We start from the raw sequence: 15,946 nt of genomic DNA, 5'->3' as shown, positions 1-15,946 counted from the left end.
GACTCTCAACCACTGTGCCACCAGGGAAGCCCAGAAAGGAATCTTTCTGAGTAAATCATAAAAATGCAGAGGCACTTGTTCATACACGAGGAATAGTTCATCTCCCGTTATGCACTTATTGATGTAGTTTCCTTTCTTACCCGTTCTCATTTTTCTGCATTCCCTCCCTTCCCTTACAAGAAGGAAGAGACCTGAAGACCAAAATAGGGCCAAAACTAAAAGTAGGACGTGAAGAAATATAGTCTCTGGAATTGCTGCAGGAAATAATCCGCTGGAATAAGGTTTATGCCCTTTCCAGACTAAAAATCTTACAGATGATCTAGTCACACCCCCTCATGCTGTACATAAGGGGATGGAGGCTCCCGCTGCCCTGCTGAGCCTCTCGGGAGAGGCCGTGGCGGCCCTTCCTGGGCCACCTTCCAGGAGCACACGTGCTCATGGACCCAGGGCGCCTTGCGCATGGTGGACAACCTAGAAATATTGAAACGTATGAATGAAAGACCTGTGAGGGTATCCCGTGGCACGGGAAGCCTCCTTTGGTTTTACTGAGGGGAACCCCGAGATCCTGGGGAGTAGGCCTGGGTCAAGGTCAGGGACTTCCATGCCCAGGCCGAGGCTCTGCCCACCAGACACTTCCCCTTTTCCTTTTGTGGCTTTTGGGGCTCTGATCTTTGTCGTGCCTGGGTTGGCCATGGGCTCGTAAGGAACTTTCTAGAAGAAACAAGTTGCCCACCTCCGCCAGGTTCTGGGAGACCCCCATCTTCCTTAGTAACAAGAGCCACAAGTTGTACAGATGCAGAGAGTGACCCCCTGGGTCACTTCAGGACTGCAGCCCCCAAGCCTTTTCCTCTCTCTGTGTCGCAGCTGGATCATCATCGCCTCCACCGTGGTCACCATCGTCATCGTCTTTGACCCGCTGGGGGGGAAGATGGCTCCGTATCCCCCTGCGGGCCCCCATCACCTGGATAGTCGTGAGTCCAGCCAGTTACTTAATGGCCTCAAGACGGCAGCTACAAGCGTGTGGGAAACGAGAATCAAGTTCCTGTGCTGCTGCGTCGGCAAAGACGACCGTACTCGAGTTGCTTTTTCGAGTACGGCAGAGCTTTTCTCAACCTACTTTTCAGTAAGCCGACGGGGTCTGCTCTGGTCTCTTTCTTCTGTTTAAGTAAACACTTCTTTTGAGAAGATGAGTTCTCTGCATTTTGAACCCTGTTGTCTCCCTGTTGACATAAAACACCTCCTGAGAGTGAGTCCCCTGTGGGTGCGGCGGGTGGAGGTGTGCCCTGGGGTGAGCGCCCGAGAGCTCCAGGGAGCAGGGACCCAGGGCCCTGTGCTCACGGACCCCATGCCCTGGTCGGCGCATCCTTGTGTTGACGCCCATCTGTTACACAGTTAAGATTTTGAATTAGTTCTTAAGGAACTAAGTAGTGGAACCTGTACATTTTGAGAATCTTTTGCCAGCCGTTTCCTACGTTCTTTGTCCAGCTGGTTCTCAGCAGATGCCAGGTCCCGGCAGTGTCGTGCCTCCGAGGTAGTATCGGGCCCTGGTTTCTTACAACTTTATGGCATGATGGAAATGACAGATGATTCTCTTTTTAAAGACAGTTGCAATGCAGAAGGGTGTCATGGTTCTAGAGCAGTTTCTTCAGTGATTTGGAAACATTTGTTTTTCTTTCACATCCAATTTCTCTTATAATGATCTCTGATAAACTCCTCTTATGTTCAGTACTGCAGCCAAGTGAGAGAGAGGAGTTCTCTTGACGTCGTGCCCGCCCGCCAGTCTTTTTCTCACCTCTCTGTGGTGGCCAGGCCTGCCCTGTTCAAGGCTGGCTCTGTAACCAGCAGCCTCCACATAGGGATGAGAGAAGTGTGTCCCCCTAAATAATTTCAAAGGAGCACTTCAACCCGGTCTTAAGATTGTTGAAAGAAGGAGGAAGAGAACCTGGCTGTTCTTAGAGGACGTCTTAACCTGCATCGTGGGCAGAACCGATGGCTCAAGTGGCCGAGTAGCCAGTACCTGGTTTCTCGTGGACTCCTGTCTGCTCCGTGTCCCTCGGGAAGGAGAGGGTCGGGTCAGGCTCTGGACACTCACTCGGTTGCTTTCCTAGTTTGCGGGTCTTTCTGAGGCTCTTTCTGCCCAGTGAGTATAAGTCCAGTCTCATGCATCTCTGCCGTGGACTCTTACAACAAAACCTTCTCAGCATCTTGAGCAGGAAGAGTGTAAACCTGGGCCAAAATCAGACGTTACTCCAAAGAGGGCAGATTTACCCATTTACTCACCCACTTCACAGGCGATGTGAAGTAGATTAAAAATAGCCGACTCCCTTGACGTGAAACCTGAGAGCAGAGATCAGTACAATATTTATGTTCTCGAGCAGGTTTGTGTGAGGGCAGGATGGCGAGAGACACGAAGCCCACATGCAGGAGTCCTGAAAGGGAAATAGTTTTCAAAACACCTTTTCACACGTAGCCGTATGTGTATGTGTATGTGCATGTGTGTGCATGTGAACTGCGTAAAACTGGGCCCTCGGGAGCTCGTGCGCCATTCCCGCTGGGTTTATGATAAGCCCTGTGGTTTCCCACCCAGGACACGGACCTGGTGCCCAGCGACATTGCAGCAGGGCTCGCTCTCCTCCACCAGCAACAGGACAGCATCAGGAACAACCAGGAGCCTGACGAGGTGGTCAGCCATTCCCCAGGGCCCTCCCAGGTAAGCCCACGTCTCCGTTGAGCTGTACCGTTTTGACATTTACACCTACTTGTAAATTAAAAAAAAAAAAAGCAACCGTTTCAGGAGCAGTTGATTGGAATCTGACTTGAGGCTTTTGCTAGTTGTGGTTTGTCACCTGTCCGGTGGGGCATCTCCTCGTCACCTGGAGTTCACGTAGAGGGAGCCCACTCCTGGCCCGTTCACCACCGTTGTATTTTTTTTTTTTTTTTCCCTGAGATTCTCTTTTAGGAAATTGGCTGTTGTCTGCATATCGAAAATTCCCTCTGGGGTGGGACCTGGTTCTCCCAGAGTGTGTTTGCTCTCTTCTCTGGGTCTGGGGAACAGAGACAGTTCAGCTTTGCTTGATGATTGCTTTCCCGCTACAGACTTCTGTGCTTTTGAAAGAGAAAATTGCATACGGATTGTGTGTCTATCTCTGCACCTAGTTCCCAGAAGCCCATTTGTTGCAGGGGCGTCTGCATCTGCATCCAGCAGGAGGTCCTGGGCTTATTTCACCAGGAGTCAGGAAAGTCATTAGGGGTTTTTGCTGCTAACTTCTGCATTCTCCGAAAATGAGGGGTTCATCTGTCTGTATTTAAGGACCAGTTTTCCCAGTGGAAGTCCTCCGAGAGGTCTATTCCCTGAAGAAAGAAAGGGAAGAATCAGGAACTTGAGTTCAGGTTTAAGATCATAGTGTGTTCTACTGTTTATCAAATAGATAATCCACAAGGACCTACTTTGTAGCAAAGGGAACTCAACGTCTTGTAATAACCTATATGGGAAGAGAATCTGAAAAGGAATAGATATAGGTATATGTATAACTGAATCACTTTGCTGTACACCTGAAACTAACACAACATGGTAAACCAACTATACTCCAATATAAAATGAAAATCAGGTTAAAAAAAAGAAAGATCATAGTGTGTTGATCCTCTCCTTGATGGGCTCCCCTAAACAAAAAGCTTTTCTTCTTCTCTTCCAGGAAGCTGATTTGGACGCAGAATTAGAAAACTGTCATCACTATATGCAGTTCGCCGCAGCTGCCTATGGGTGGCCCCTCTATATTTACAGAAACCCTTTTACAGGGCTGTGCAGGATTGGTGGTGACTGGTAGGTCGGCAGTCTGAGGCCTCCATCCTCATTCCGCCCCGGATGTTGCTTGCTATGGTGTCCGTACTTTATTTTCTAAAAATAATCCCATTTCCCTGTTTAAAAAAACTTCCTATTTTGAAATATTTCCAAAACCGCAAGAGCAGTGCTAAGAACGCCCACGTCCTTTATCTAAAATGACCAGTGGTGACTCAGTTTTGTCACATGTGCTGTATCACTCTCTCCATAAATACGTGTTTCTCCCCCCAGAACCACTGGAGATTCCGTTGCGGGCATCATGCCCCTTTCCCTCGAATTACCTCAGCTTGTATTTCTTAAGAACGAGGTCTTTCTTTGCCATAAATTACAGTACAGTTACAAAATTCAGGAAGTTTATCATTAATCGTTAGCTATTCCAATTTTTCCAGTTGTTCCAGTAATACCCCTTGTAGCACATTTTCTTCCAGTCCGGGAGCGTGGATTGCATTTAGCTGTCATGTCTCCTGAGTCTCCTCCAGTTTGGAACAGTTCCTCAGTCTTTTTTTTTTTTAAGTCTTTCACAATATCGACATTTTGAAAAGGACAGTCTGGGTGCTTTGTATGCTGCCCTCACTCTGCATTCGTCTGGTGACTTCTTCACGATTAGGTTCAAGTTACACATCTTTGGCAGGAATGCTTCCATGCGGAGCGCGCGTCCTTCTTAGTACATCGTATCAGGAGATCCCTGATGCCGGCTTGTCCCGTTCCTGGTGCTTTTAGGGTCTCTCCCATCCTTGTTGGTTTAAGTTTTGAGTATGTAAAGCATTAATAAATAGGTCAGACTGTAGTAAGTCGTGTACACAGAAGTGTCATTTCAAGGCCACTATAGGTTCGCCAGACTGAGCTGTGCAGACTTGCAGCGGGCGCCCTCAGGTTTGCTAGGAAACGGGACGGCAGGGTGGGGTCTTCCTCGGTACGTGGCTCTGGTTGGCGCAGTAACGCCTCTGCCCCCGTTTTAGTTTCAGAAGCCGGACAACCGATTATGACTTGGTTGGAGGTGATCAGCTCAACTGTCACTTTGGCTCCATCCTGCAGACGACGGGGCTGCAGTACCGGGATTTCATTCATGTCAGCTTTCACGACAAGGTAGAGTGAGCAGTGCCTCCTAACTTCTTCTGGGTCTTGGAGTCCTTCGAGATTCTGGTGGGCGTTATAAACTATTCCCCCGGAAAAGTGTGTGGAGACACATACACAGACACGTACCCCAAGTTTAGCGCGCTATCTCCGAGGTTCACAAACGCTCTTGAAGCCCCCACAGGTTTAACATAAGATGGGGCAGAAAGTCTTCATCAGGGAGACTATGCTGTGTTTCACCTGAGCCCATTTTTAGTGAAGAACAATGAGTTGCACTTGGCGTTAATCCCACACAGGTCCCCGGGGTTGATCAATCCTAGTCTCTGGGTCTGAGCTCCATCCCATGAGTGCAGTGCAGTGCAGTGCAGTGCAGTGGGTCTCACCCTTGGGAGGGTCCCGGAATCGCAGGGCTGGCTAGTGAACCTGCGGAAGCCAGTCTGGGTCAGGGACCCGTCCTGCATTGCTTCGTGGCTCCCCACACGGTCCTCACAGGCACCGGAAGCCCAGAACCTGCAGCCAAGTGCAGCGGCTCTCACGTCTGCTGTCTACTGGGATCTCCTGGGGAGCTTTTAAAACTCAGAAGCCCAGGCCAGACCCCACATGAATGAAGTCAGAATCTGTGGCGATGGGACCCCAGCTCAGGAGCCCCCCACGGTTCCAGCGCACAGATGATCCAGGCAACCACTGGTGTCCTGTTCTTGACCCCCCTGGCTCCCAAACTGCTGCATTTTAGACTCACCTGGGAGGTGTGAAAGTCACACCCCACCCCACTGAGATCAGAACGTCCAGGATCTTGTTTTCATGTCCGCAGTGAATCTGGTACCCAGCAACGCGCAGGAGCCCGTGAGCCCTGTGCTGCCCTGTCACTGCGTGGTGATGACAGAAAGCGGATGGGGTTTAAAGGAGGTGATTTTCCACAGAAGGCTCGTGACTTCTCTGTGGGCTCTTTCAAGGAGCGCCCCACAAGGTCATCAGTAGAAGTCCCTCTCCTGCGGAAACCAGGGCAGTGAAGTCGGCAGTCTGTCCTCTCCTGCTGGCTCCACATGCACGACCGTTCACCACGCACAGGTGGCCGTCCCCGTGGTGTCACACCAGCTGGAGGACAGCACACCATGCTGTCCTCCTTAAAGATGAGGAAATGGGGTCGAAGAGAACTTCAGACATTTGCTTGGGGTCCCACGGCAGGAATGGGGTGGAGCAGAGTTCCTGAGGCAGGTCTGCCTAACCCAGACCCTCTCGCTGCTCCTCCAGGAGCCTCTGCAGATGCGAAGGCAGGAGCCTAGGGTTACCGCTGGACCCGCGGTCAGTGCTGATGCAAGTGGGTGCTTACGGCGCCCAGAGCCTGTCACCCGCTGCTTGCACTGACCCAGAGTGGAGGCTCTGGTCTTGCCCGCTGAGATGGCTCTATCCCCTGCCCCCGAGGGTAAAAGGGGCTTGGCTTTAGAGAGCCTTTCATCACTGAGAATCAGAAGTCACACTGTCTACTGAGAACGAGCAGAGGTGGGGATCAGCGCACCCCTCCGCGCTGTGCTCGGAAGCGCGTGTTACACGCTGCAGGCTGGCCCGGCCGTGTCCGCAGACACCTGTGCTAATGCTCATTCCTCTCTCCCAGGTGTACGAGCTCCCCTTCTTAGTGGCCCTGGACCACAGGAAGGAGTCGGTGGTGGTGGCTGTGAGGGGAACCATGTCTCTCCAGGTACGGAGCCTGGCACGCTGGCCCAGGGGGCTGGGGGCGGGGAGTCAGCAGCTCAGACGCCAGGAGACCCAGCTTTCCTGGAACTGAGGGGAAACCTTCGTAAGCGACAGCATCAGACACAGGGAAACACCGGGTGTGGAAAACAGGGAGGCGAGTCCAGGGCTGTCAAATGTTCCCTTTGAAAAAGCAGAGAAAGCCATTTCCTTTTAACCAAGAAATACTGGAAACTTAGACGCTGGCTGGGCTGGGCTCCCCTATTCCCGGGCGGGTGCCCACTGGATTCCCTGGGCCCCCAACCCGGGTGACCCTCCCCTTGAATTTTCTGCACCCAAAGCCAGAAAGAACAGTAGGTTAAGTCATGCAGTCCAAAGTCAGCCCACTCTTAGGTACCCCCCACCCCACCTCCCCAGTTCCTGTTGGGGGCCTCAGCCGGCCCGACGTGCCTGCCCCTGGCTCCCCTGGCCGCTGCTCCCCTGGCCGCTGCTCCCCCGGTGCCGTGGGAACGAGCACTGCCCAGCCCCACCCAGCGGCCCCCTCCCGTCCTGCTCGGTCTCTGCCCCACGAAGACACCTGGCGACATTCTTCTCTCCTGTGTTGTGCTTTTTGGTCTCTTCTTGGCTGTTCCTCAGTCTCATTTCCTAGTTCTCTCTTTTCTCCTGACCCAGGAAATGAAACGAGACTCCACCCTCTTCTGCTTCCCCCCGCCCCCCGCCAACCTTGCCCCTGCCTCGCCAGGAGCTATCTGGGTCTGCCCGGGCCCCCGCTCCTGGGTCTCCTCTCCCGTCGGCACCACCCACCCCAGTAACCATGCGGCGCCCCCTTGCCCACCAAGAAGCCGCAGAGCTGAAGTCGTCTCTGGCTCTCTCCTCGCTTCCTGCCCAGTCTGTCGCGTGTGGTCCTGCCCGGCCCCTCTCTGGCCCGTCTCCTCCAGTCCCAGCACCGCAGCCCTGGTTCTGGTCCCAGGCCTCTCCTTCCTGGGCCAGCGACAGGTCCTCTACCTCGGTCCCTGTCTGTCGTCCCGCGTCTTCCCAGTCTGCCCTTTGTACTGTCCAGAGGACTCTTTCTAGAACACAGTCAGACCTGCCGCTGCTTGCAAACCTCAGGCCGTTCCCGCTGCGCTTTATACACGGTTCCTGGTTCTTGTTGAGGCTGTCGGCACTGCGGCGCACAGTTCCCAGCCCTGGCAGCGCCAGAGCCACCTTTGGGGCCCCTTCCCCCGCAGGTGGGCCTCCCCGGGTCCGAGGGACACACCAGCCTCCCAGGCTCTGCCCGCGGCCCCTCGATGCCTCCAGAGTCAAGTGCCCGTGAGCCCAGCCCACTGCCCTCTTCCCGTGCTCAGATGCCTCTGCCCTGGGTCCTGCTGCTCCCCTGGGTGAGGATGCCGGCCTCTGTTCTCTCCTCTGCTTCCTGAAAACCAGCTTTTCCATCAGGCTCTGGCTCAGGCCACCTCCTCCAGGAAGCCCCCCGTGCCCTGCAGCGCTCACCCCTCCTCTGCTCTGTGTGACGTGTCTCTTACCCTCCCTTAGGTTTCAACCAGCCGTTGACTGGGCCCATGGAGGACGGGAACCATGCTTTGCTCAACACCCTGGCCCAGGGCTCTGTGCTTCGTGGGTGCTTAGATGCTGTGTGCAGGGAGTGGGGGCAGAGGGTGCGTCTTAGACGTGTCCCCTCCCCAGTCTTCATGTCTGATTGCGCCGTGGGTTCCTCAGGAGCTTCCTGGCCACCTGGCATCTCTCCCGAGTTCAGGCACCTGGGGTCCAATTCTCAACAGCCTGACCCAGGGGACTGTCCCACGCAGCCACCCTCATCTAGCCCAGCCCAGCTGACGGCCTCTTCCCACGCACTGTTTCCAGGACATCCTTACGGACCTGTCAGCGGAGAGCGAGCCGGTCGACCTCGAGTGTGAGGTGCAGGACTGCTGGGCACACAAGGTAGGAGCCGAGGCCGTGTGGTCTGGAATGTTCTGCCAAGGGGAACCTCGAAGGCGCTGGAGTATTTTCAGTTCGGGGTCTCCCGCGTTAACGCTGCTCTGCGCCAGGTGCTGTCCAGCACAACTTCTCACCACAGCCCTGAGAGGTTACTTTTGTGTTTTGTTGTTTGTTTTTTTCGGCGGTATGCGGGCCTCTCACTGTTGTGGCCTCTCCCGTTGCGGAGCACAGGCTCCAGACGCGCAGGCTCAGCGGCCATGGCTCACGGGCCCAGCCGCGGCATGTGGGATCTTCCCAGACCGGGACACACACCCGTGTCCCCTGCATCGGCAGGTGGACTCTCAACCACTGCACCACCAGGGAAGACCTCTTTTTTTTTTTTTGAACGTAGCTGTTCTAGTGGCTGTGAAGTGGGTATCTCACTGTGGTTTTGATTCGCATTTTCCTGATGACTAACGAGGTTGTAGAGCTGAGCGTTTTAACATTTGAGGGAAAGTCTGGGATGATTCCTTCCCTAAAGGTTACAGCGGCTGCTTCTGGGGAGAAGGATGTCGGGGGCGGAGGGCAGTGGCCTTCCACTATTTTTATACACTTCGTGTGGTTTTTAACCAAAACATGCATTACTTCTGTAGTAATAGTTTTTTAAATAGAATGCTTAATTTTTTTTTTTAATTCTGTTTATTTATTCTTGGTGCCTGGACACGGACATGAACCCTGGGCCCTCAGATTAAAAGTCTGATGCTCTCCCAGCTGAGCTACCTAGGCTGGAATGCTTACTTTTTATAAAAGCACGTGTTATTGCCAGACTGCGGTGCTGCTAATTGAACCCCAGTGTCCTGTCTGGACAACTTTTTTTCCTTCCAGGTTTTTTTGTTATTGTTGTTTTGGGGGGTTTTGTTTTCTTCTGTGCCTGGACACTTCAGGGAAAAGCCAGCGTGGAGGCATTTGGCTTTTGTTCTGCCGCCACTTAGGAGCTTGACAGTCCTAGGAATGTGAACTTTTTTCCTTTATCCCTTAGCTGTCTTTTCACACCTCAATTCACCGACAAGTCCAGTTTAACTATTACTGGGTGTGCATAAAGAAAAACAAATAAGAAACTTAAAACTTCTTATAGAGACGTATCAACTAGCCAAGCACGGAATACCCTCAGAGCCCTGTGGGCTCAGCTGTGGCTCTGGTCTTAGAAGAATTTGGGCCGCAGACCAAGGCTTTGTGCCTCCAAGCTGCGACCCGCAGGCCTGGCCAGCTCTCAGCGGAGGCCTCCTCCAGCACCGTTTCGTTCAGTGACACAGCTCTTGCCCTCCCCCCCCCGGGAAGACAGCTGCTCAGGGCCTAAGGGCACGGACTGTTCTCTGCTCTTGGCCTCGGTACCGAGTTTTGGCTCTGACGCTGTCCACGATGGTTGGAGTTCAAAGCTGTGCAGCTGAAAACGGTCTTGGCGTTTCACCTGTAACACTTGTGCCAGGGAGACTCATAGCCGGCCGAGTTGTGGTCCAGATGCCGAGTGGCTCTGGCTGCCCAGAACCAGACACGCGGTAGGTGCCTAATAAATGTTGGCGGAAGTCGACAGCATCGTGTGGTAGGAGGGGGAGGAAAGGGAGATCTGGTGGTTTGTCCAGAAGTGCCGTCAGACTGTGCACAGCGTGTTAACCCTTCAGACCTCCTGGTTTCTCACATACGAGGCCAGGTTCCGCGTTCTGCTCACAGGGTTATAGAGCTACTGAATCAGGAATTTGCAGCAGCTTCAGAGAGGAGCAAAACAGCCTCCCATCTTATGTGGAATTTCTCCCACTTCATCCTGTTGGAGGTTAGACTGCCGGGGCCGGTGGCCAGGCCCGTCCTGTGTTGTCATGCAGGAAGCACTCCGAAAATGCTTTTGGTTGACAGGGTTTTCTCTCCTCGATGGGAACTACTTAATTTTCAAAAAGTCTGTTTTGTGAGATAGCTGTATTTGTTAGGAAGTTTTACATTCTATTTTTGGAAATGAAACCAAAGCCTGACCTTCCTAGAACTCATTTCCGATGGTTTTAGTTCTGCTTTTGCAGGAACAGTGGCTGCTTAGTCACTGTCACTGATTCAGAACTCTACATTTTAACATACTTGTAAAAGCCCAGCCATTTATAATCTAAATGTGACGGACCATGGGGACTTGGCTAAAGTAAATTGAGGGACGTCCACGCAGCACAACGCTTTGCAGCTGAAGAAGCCTTAGAAATGTCCATTGACGTGGAAAGATGTTCCTGACGTCACCTATTCACTCATGGAAATATTTTTTGAGCCCCTGCTTCTTGCCAAGCTCTGTGCCAGGTGCCAGGAATACAGCGGTGAGCGGTAGATGTGCCCGCTGATCCCAGGATGCCTTTCCTGTCTGGGGGGACAGAGTCACCGATAGGAGACCCCGTGTAGGCCTGCCCTGACAGTCACCAGCCACCTCTGTGTCTGCACTTTCAGGGGATTTCTCAAGCTGCCAGATACGTTTACCGACGACTCATCAACGACGGGATTTTGAGCCAGGCGTTCAGCATTGCACCTGTGAGATTTTAATTCTTCTTTTCTTTCGTTTTCTCTGCCATTAGCTATTCGTTTTCTTAACCTTTACTCATTCTGCATTTGCCCCCTAGGAATACCGGCTGGTTATCGTGGGGCACAGCCTGGGGGCAGGCGCCGCAGCCCTGTTGACCATCATGCTCAGAAGCCCATACCCACAAGTCAGGTGTTACGCCTTTTCCCCGCCCAGGGGGCTGCTGAGGTACTTCTTTGTTTCCTTTCCTGTAAGGAGGTGCTACCCACAAGTCATATGGTCAGAACTGGTCTCTTATCTGCGAGTTAGTTAACAATTTCTCATCCTCAGGAGAAGTTTGTTTCAAAGCCCTGTTTGGTTGAAAAAAGACTGGATAGCTTTTCATAGGTCTCTCTAACCATAGCTTTGATTTGACTTTTTTTAAACTGAGGTATAATTATATTAGTTTCAGATGTACAACGTAACGATTTGATATTTGTATATGCTGTGAAATGATCGCAATAAGTCTAGCTAACAGATAGTTACAGAATCATTTTTCCTTGTGAGAACTTTTAAGATTTACTTTCCTAGCAGCTTTCACATACGCAGTCGCCATGCTGTACGTTACATCCCAATAACTTATTGATTTTATAACTGGAAGCTTGTACCTTTGGACTCCTTTCTCCCATTTCACTGCCTCCCCTCCCACCCCCCGCCTCTGGCAGCCCCGTCTGTTCTCTGTATCTGTGAGCTTGGTTTGTTTTTTCAGTTTTCACATATAAGTGAGATCACATGGTATTTGCCTTTCTGTCTCTTATTTCACTTAGCGTAATGCTCTTAAGGTCCATCCAGGTTGTTGTCCATCCACAAATGGCAAGATTTCGTTACCTTTTATGGCTGAATAATATTCCATCACACACACACACACACACACACGTCTTTGTCCATTCATCCGTTAGCGGACACTTAGGTTTTTTCCATGTCTTGGCTATTGTAAATAATGCTGCAGTGAACATGGGGGTGCAGGTATCTTTCAAGTCAGCGTCTTCATCTTCTTTGGATAAATACCTACAAGTGGAATTGCTGGATCATCATATGGTAGTTCTATTTTTAATTTTTTGAGGAACCTCCATACTGTTTTTTTTTTTTCATACTGTTCTTTTGTAGTGGCTGCACCAGTTTACATCCCCACCAGCAATGCACAAGCATTCCCTTTCCTCCACATCTGGCCAGTGCTTGTTATTTCGTTTATCTTTTTAGGATAATAGCCATTCTGACAGGTGCGAGGTACCATCTCAAGCTTTGCATTTTCATTTGATTTGCATTTCCCTGATGATTAGTAATGTTGAGCATCTTTTCACGTTACCTGTTGGCCATCTGTGTGTCTTCTTTGGAAAAATGTCTACTTAGATCGTCTGCCCTTTTCTTTTGGACACGCGACATGTGGGATCCTAGTTCCCGGACCAGGGCTTGAACCCTGCAGGGGTCATGCCCCCTGCAGTGGAAGCTCGGCGTTTCAACCACTGGACCGCCAGGGAAGTCCCCGTCAGATTGTCTTATTGCTATTGAGTTATATGAATTCTTTATGTATTTTGGTTTTAACCTCTACCAGGTCTATGATTTGCAAATACTTTCTTCCATTCAGTAAGTCGCCTTTTCGTTTTGTCAATGGTTTCCTTTGCTGTGCAAAAGCTTTTTAGTTGGATGTAGTCCCATTTGATTAGGCTTTTGTTGCCTTTGTTTTTGGTGTCAAATCCAAAAAATCATCACCAAGACCAATGTCAAGGAGCTTACTGCCTGTGTCTTCTTCTAGGTGTATTCTGATTTCAGGTCTTACATTTAAATGTCTTTAACCCATTTTGAATTAACTTTTGTGTATGGTGAGATAGTGGTCCAGTTTTCCCAACATCATTTATCGAAGAGACTGTCTTCTCCCCACTGTGTATTCTCAGCTCCCTTCTTAATTAATTCACCGTAAGTGCATGGGCTTATTTCTGGGCTCCCTGTTCTGTTCCATTGATCTGTGTGTCTGTATTTATACTAATCATCATACTGTTCTGATTACTTTAGCTTTGTATTATATTATGAAATCAAGGATCACGATATCTCCAGCTTTGTTTTTCTTTCTCAAGATTGCTTAGGGCTGTTTGGGGTCTCTTGTGCTTCCAAATGAATTTTAGTGTTGTTTGTTCTATTTCTTGAGAAATGCCATTGGAATTTTGATTAGGATTACATTGAATCTGTAGATTTCTTTGGGTAATATGGACATTTTAGTAACAATTCTTTTAATTCATAAGCACAGAATACCTTTTCATTTATTTGTGTCTTCTTCAGTTTCTTTCATCAGTGGCTTCTAGTTTTCACTGTGCAGGTCTTTCACCTCCTTGGTTAAATTTATTCCTAGGTACTTTATTCTTTTTTTTTTTCAATATTTATTTGTTTGCATTGGGTCTGAGTTGTGGCACACTGCATCTTCGTTGTGGTGCTTGGGCTTCTCTCTAGTTGTGGTGCATGGGCTCTAGAGCACACGGGCTCAGTAGTTGCAGTGCGGGCTTAGTTGCCCTGCGGCATGTGGGATCTTAGTTCCCTGACCAGGGATCAACTCGCGTCCCCTGCATTGGAAAGCAGATTCTTAACCACAGGACCACCAGCGAAGTCCTATTCTTTTTGATGTAATTATAAATGGGATTGTTTTCTTAACTTCTCTTTCTGATAGTTTATTATTAGTATATAGAAACGCAACAGTTTCTGTATATTAATTTTGTATCCTGCAACTTCACTGAATTTGGTTACTAATTCATTTTTTGAGTTTGAAAATTATTTTTCTTTTCTGATTCAACATACTTAATCCTGTATAATCTTTGGCCTGATGATAGAAGAAATCTGTATGACCATTAAAAAAAATAAAAAATGAAAGGGGTAAAAATTAAATTTGTATCCATCGTAGAATTTTTGAAAAATATAAATAAGTGGAGAGATCAGGATCTACCCAGAAGTCATCACTGTAACTATTCATGTTTGCTTTCTTCCAGCTCTTTGTGTGTGGATATGTGTTTTTCTAATACTCTTAGAAGAGTCCCTTAGAAGAGTCCCTGTGTGTCCTCTCCTTTCCTGTTCACAGGGAATCACTGTCCTGATCTTTGTGAAAATTCTTCCCTTGCTTTTTTTTTTAATTAAAAAAAATTGTTTTTTAATTTTTGGCTGCACCATGTGGCCTTGCAGGATCTTAGCTCCCCAGCCAGGGATTGAGCCCGTGCCCCCTGCAGTGAAGCGCAGAGTCCTAGCCACTGGACCGCCAGGAAGTCCCTTCCCTTGCTTTAAAAATCAGTTTTACCACCTGTAGACATGTCTCTACATAGTCTGGATTTGCATGATTTTGAAATTCAGAGAAAGGGAATTATACTTTTTTTGTTATTTTTTTCCCGCACATTGTTTGATGTCTGAAATGTTATTGTGTAAATTCTCGTTGTTTCATCACATATCACAAATTATCCGTTCTGCTGGTGACGGACATCGGGCTGTCACAGACGTGCTGGGTCATGGAGTGTGCACATGCTCGCGCTTTGCGTGTTGTGGCTGCACCCATTCACACCTTACCGGCAGCGTGCATACCCCTCCACATTCTAACACTTAATAGAGTCCAATTTGAACATTTTTGTCAATCTGATGGGCACGCAGTGATGTTTCACTGTCTAATTTGCATTTCCATGATGAAGTTGAGTCTCTTCATATTTTTATTGAATTTCCACTCTCATGAAGTTCCTTTTGCCCCCGTTTCTATTGTATTGTCTTTTTTTTCTCACTGGTTTGTATATATATTCAGTATATCACTTCTTTGTTGGTTCTAAGTATGTGTTGTAAATATACTCACTCCTTGATGTGTCTGGGTCAAGTCTTTATCAGTTCTTAATTTTAACATTGACTAATTTGTCATTATTTTTGGCTGTGTTGGGTCTTCGTTGCTGCGTGCAGGCTATCTCTAGTTGCAGCGAGCGGGGGCTACTCTTCATTGCGGTGCGTGGGCTTCTCACTGCAGTGGCTTCTTGTTGTGGAGCACAGGCTTCAGTAGTTGTGGCACATGGGCTCAGTAGTTGTGGCTCACGGGCTCTAGAGCGCAGGCTCAGTAGTTGTGGCACACAGGCTTAGTTGTTCTGCGGCACGTGGGATCTTCCCAGACCAGGATCGAACCTGTGTCCCCTGCATTGGCAGGTGGATTCTTAACCACTGCACTACCAGGGAAGTCCCAGGTTTTCGTTTTAAGAAATCTTTCTGTCCCAAGGACATGGAGCTAGTCTCCTATCGTATCTTTTAAAAGCCTTTTAGTCTGACCTTTCACCTTTACCTAGGTCTTTAATCTATGTTTAATTCGGGGTTTTTTTTGTGTACAGCATGAGGTAGAGATTCCGTTTCATCTTCCCGCTCACACCTTGAGTGCTTTATCTCAGCACTGTTTACTAAAAGCCCATCCTTCCCCTACTGTGGGAGGCGTCTATGCTCACTTTTCCCCTGGCTTCGTCTGACTCTGCTGACGCCAGACTGGGTTAAGTACCTTAGTTGCCTACCCAGTGCTGACATCTAGTAACGCAAACCCCCATGCCTTTTACTTTTTCAAGAGAATCTGGCCAGTGAGTTGCTCTACCTGGAATCTCTTATTTCTCTTCCCCTTTAGAGGGTGGAGAATAGAGTGGAGTTCTGTGAACACTGACCTCTTCCTAACTTGGTACAGTTACTTGCTTTCTCTTGGAAGCCTTCTGTGGGCAATATAATCACTTTATTTTTTTATTTCAGCAAATCCCTTTATGAATACTCTAAGACCTTCATCGTGTCACTTGTTCTGGGCAAGGACGTGATTCCCAGGTGAGTCTGCTGGCTGTCCTGTCTGGGCTTGGGCTGGCGGGAAAGGCAGTTCT

The 15,946-nt window shown here is 49.5% G+C and overlaps 1 protein-coding gene and 1 non-coding gene across 4 annotated transcripts in view; one reads left to right on the top strand and one right to left on the bottom strand.

Annotated features, from left to right (window-relative positions):
* DAGLB (diacylglycerol lipase beta) overlaps positions 1 to 15,946 on the top strand; it is a 29,808-nt gene that overhangs the window by 9,070 nt on the left and 4,792 nt on the right. For 2 of the 3 annotated variants that reach the window (XM_060032448.1, XM_060032449.1), the window contains exons 4-12: positions 865 to 1,123; positions 2,588 to 2,710; positions 3,693 to 3,820; positions 4,798 to 4,924; positions 6,525 to 6,608; positions 8,462 to 8,539; positions 10,988 to 11,068; positions 11,158 to 11,285; positions 15,825 to 15,893. In XM_060032448.1, coding sequence (XP_059888431.1) covers positions 865 to 1,123; positions 2,588 to 2,710; positions 3,693 to 3,820; positions 4,798 to 4,924; positions 6,525 to 6,608; positions 8,462 to 8,539; positions 10,988 to 11,068; positions 11,158 to 11,285; positions 15,825 to 15,893 — 1,077 coding nt within the window. The remainder of the gene's footprint in view (positions 1 to 864; positions 1,124 to 2,587; positions 2,711 to 3,692; positions 3,821 to 4,797; positions 4,925 to 6,524; positions 6,609 to 8,461; positions 8,540 to 10,987; positions 11,069 to 11,157; positions 11,286 to 15,824; positions 15,894 to 15,946) is intronic. The other variant, XM_060032450.1, reaches the window with a different exon arrangement.
* Positions 9,229 to 9,301, bottom strand: TRNAK-UUU (transfer RNA lysine (anticodon UUU)). The gene has a single exon. It is a non-coding gene; the product is annotated as a tRNA-Lys (tRNA).

Source organism: Delphinus delphis, chromosome 15, assembly GCF_949987515.2.
Source record: "Delphinus delphis chromosome 15, mDelDel1.2, whole genome shotgun sequence".
NCBI lineage: Eukaryota > Metazoa > Chordata > Mammalia > Artiodactyla > Delphinidae > Delphinus > Delphinus delphis.
This window is presented reverse-complemented; position numbering and strand designations above follow the sequence as displayed.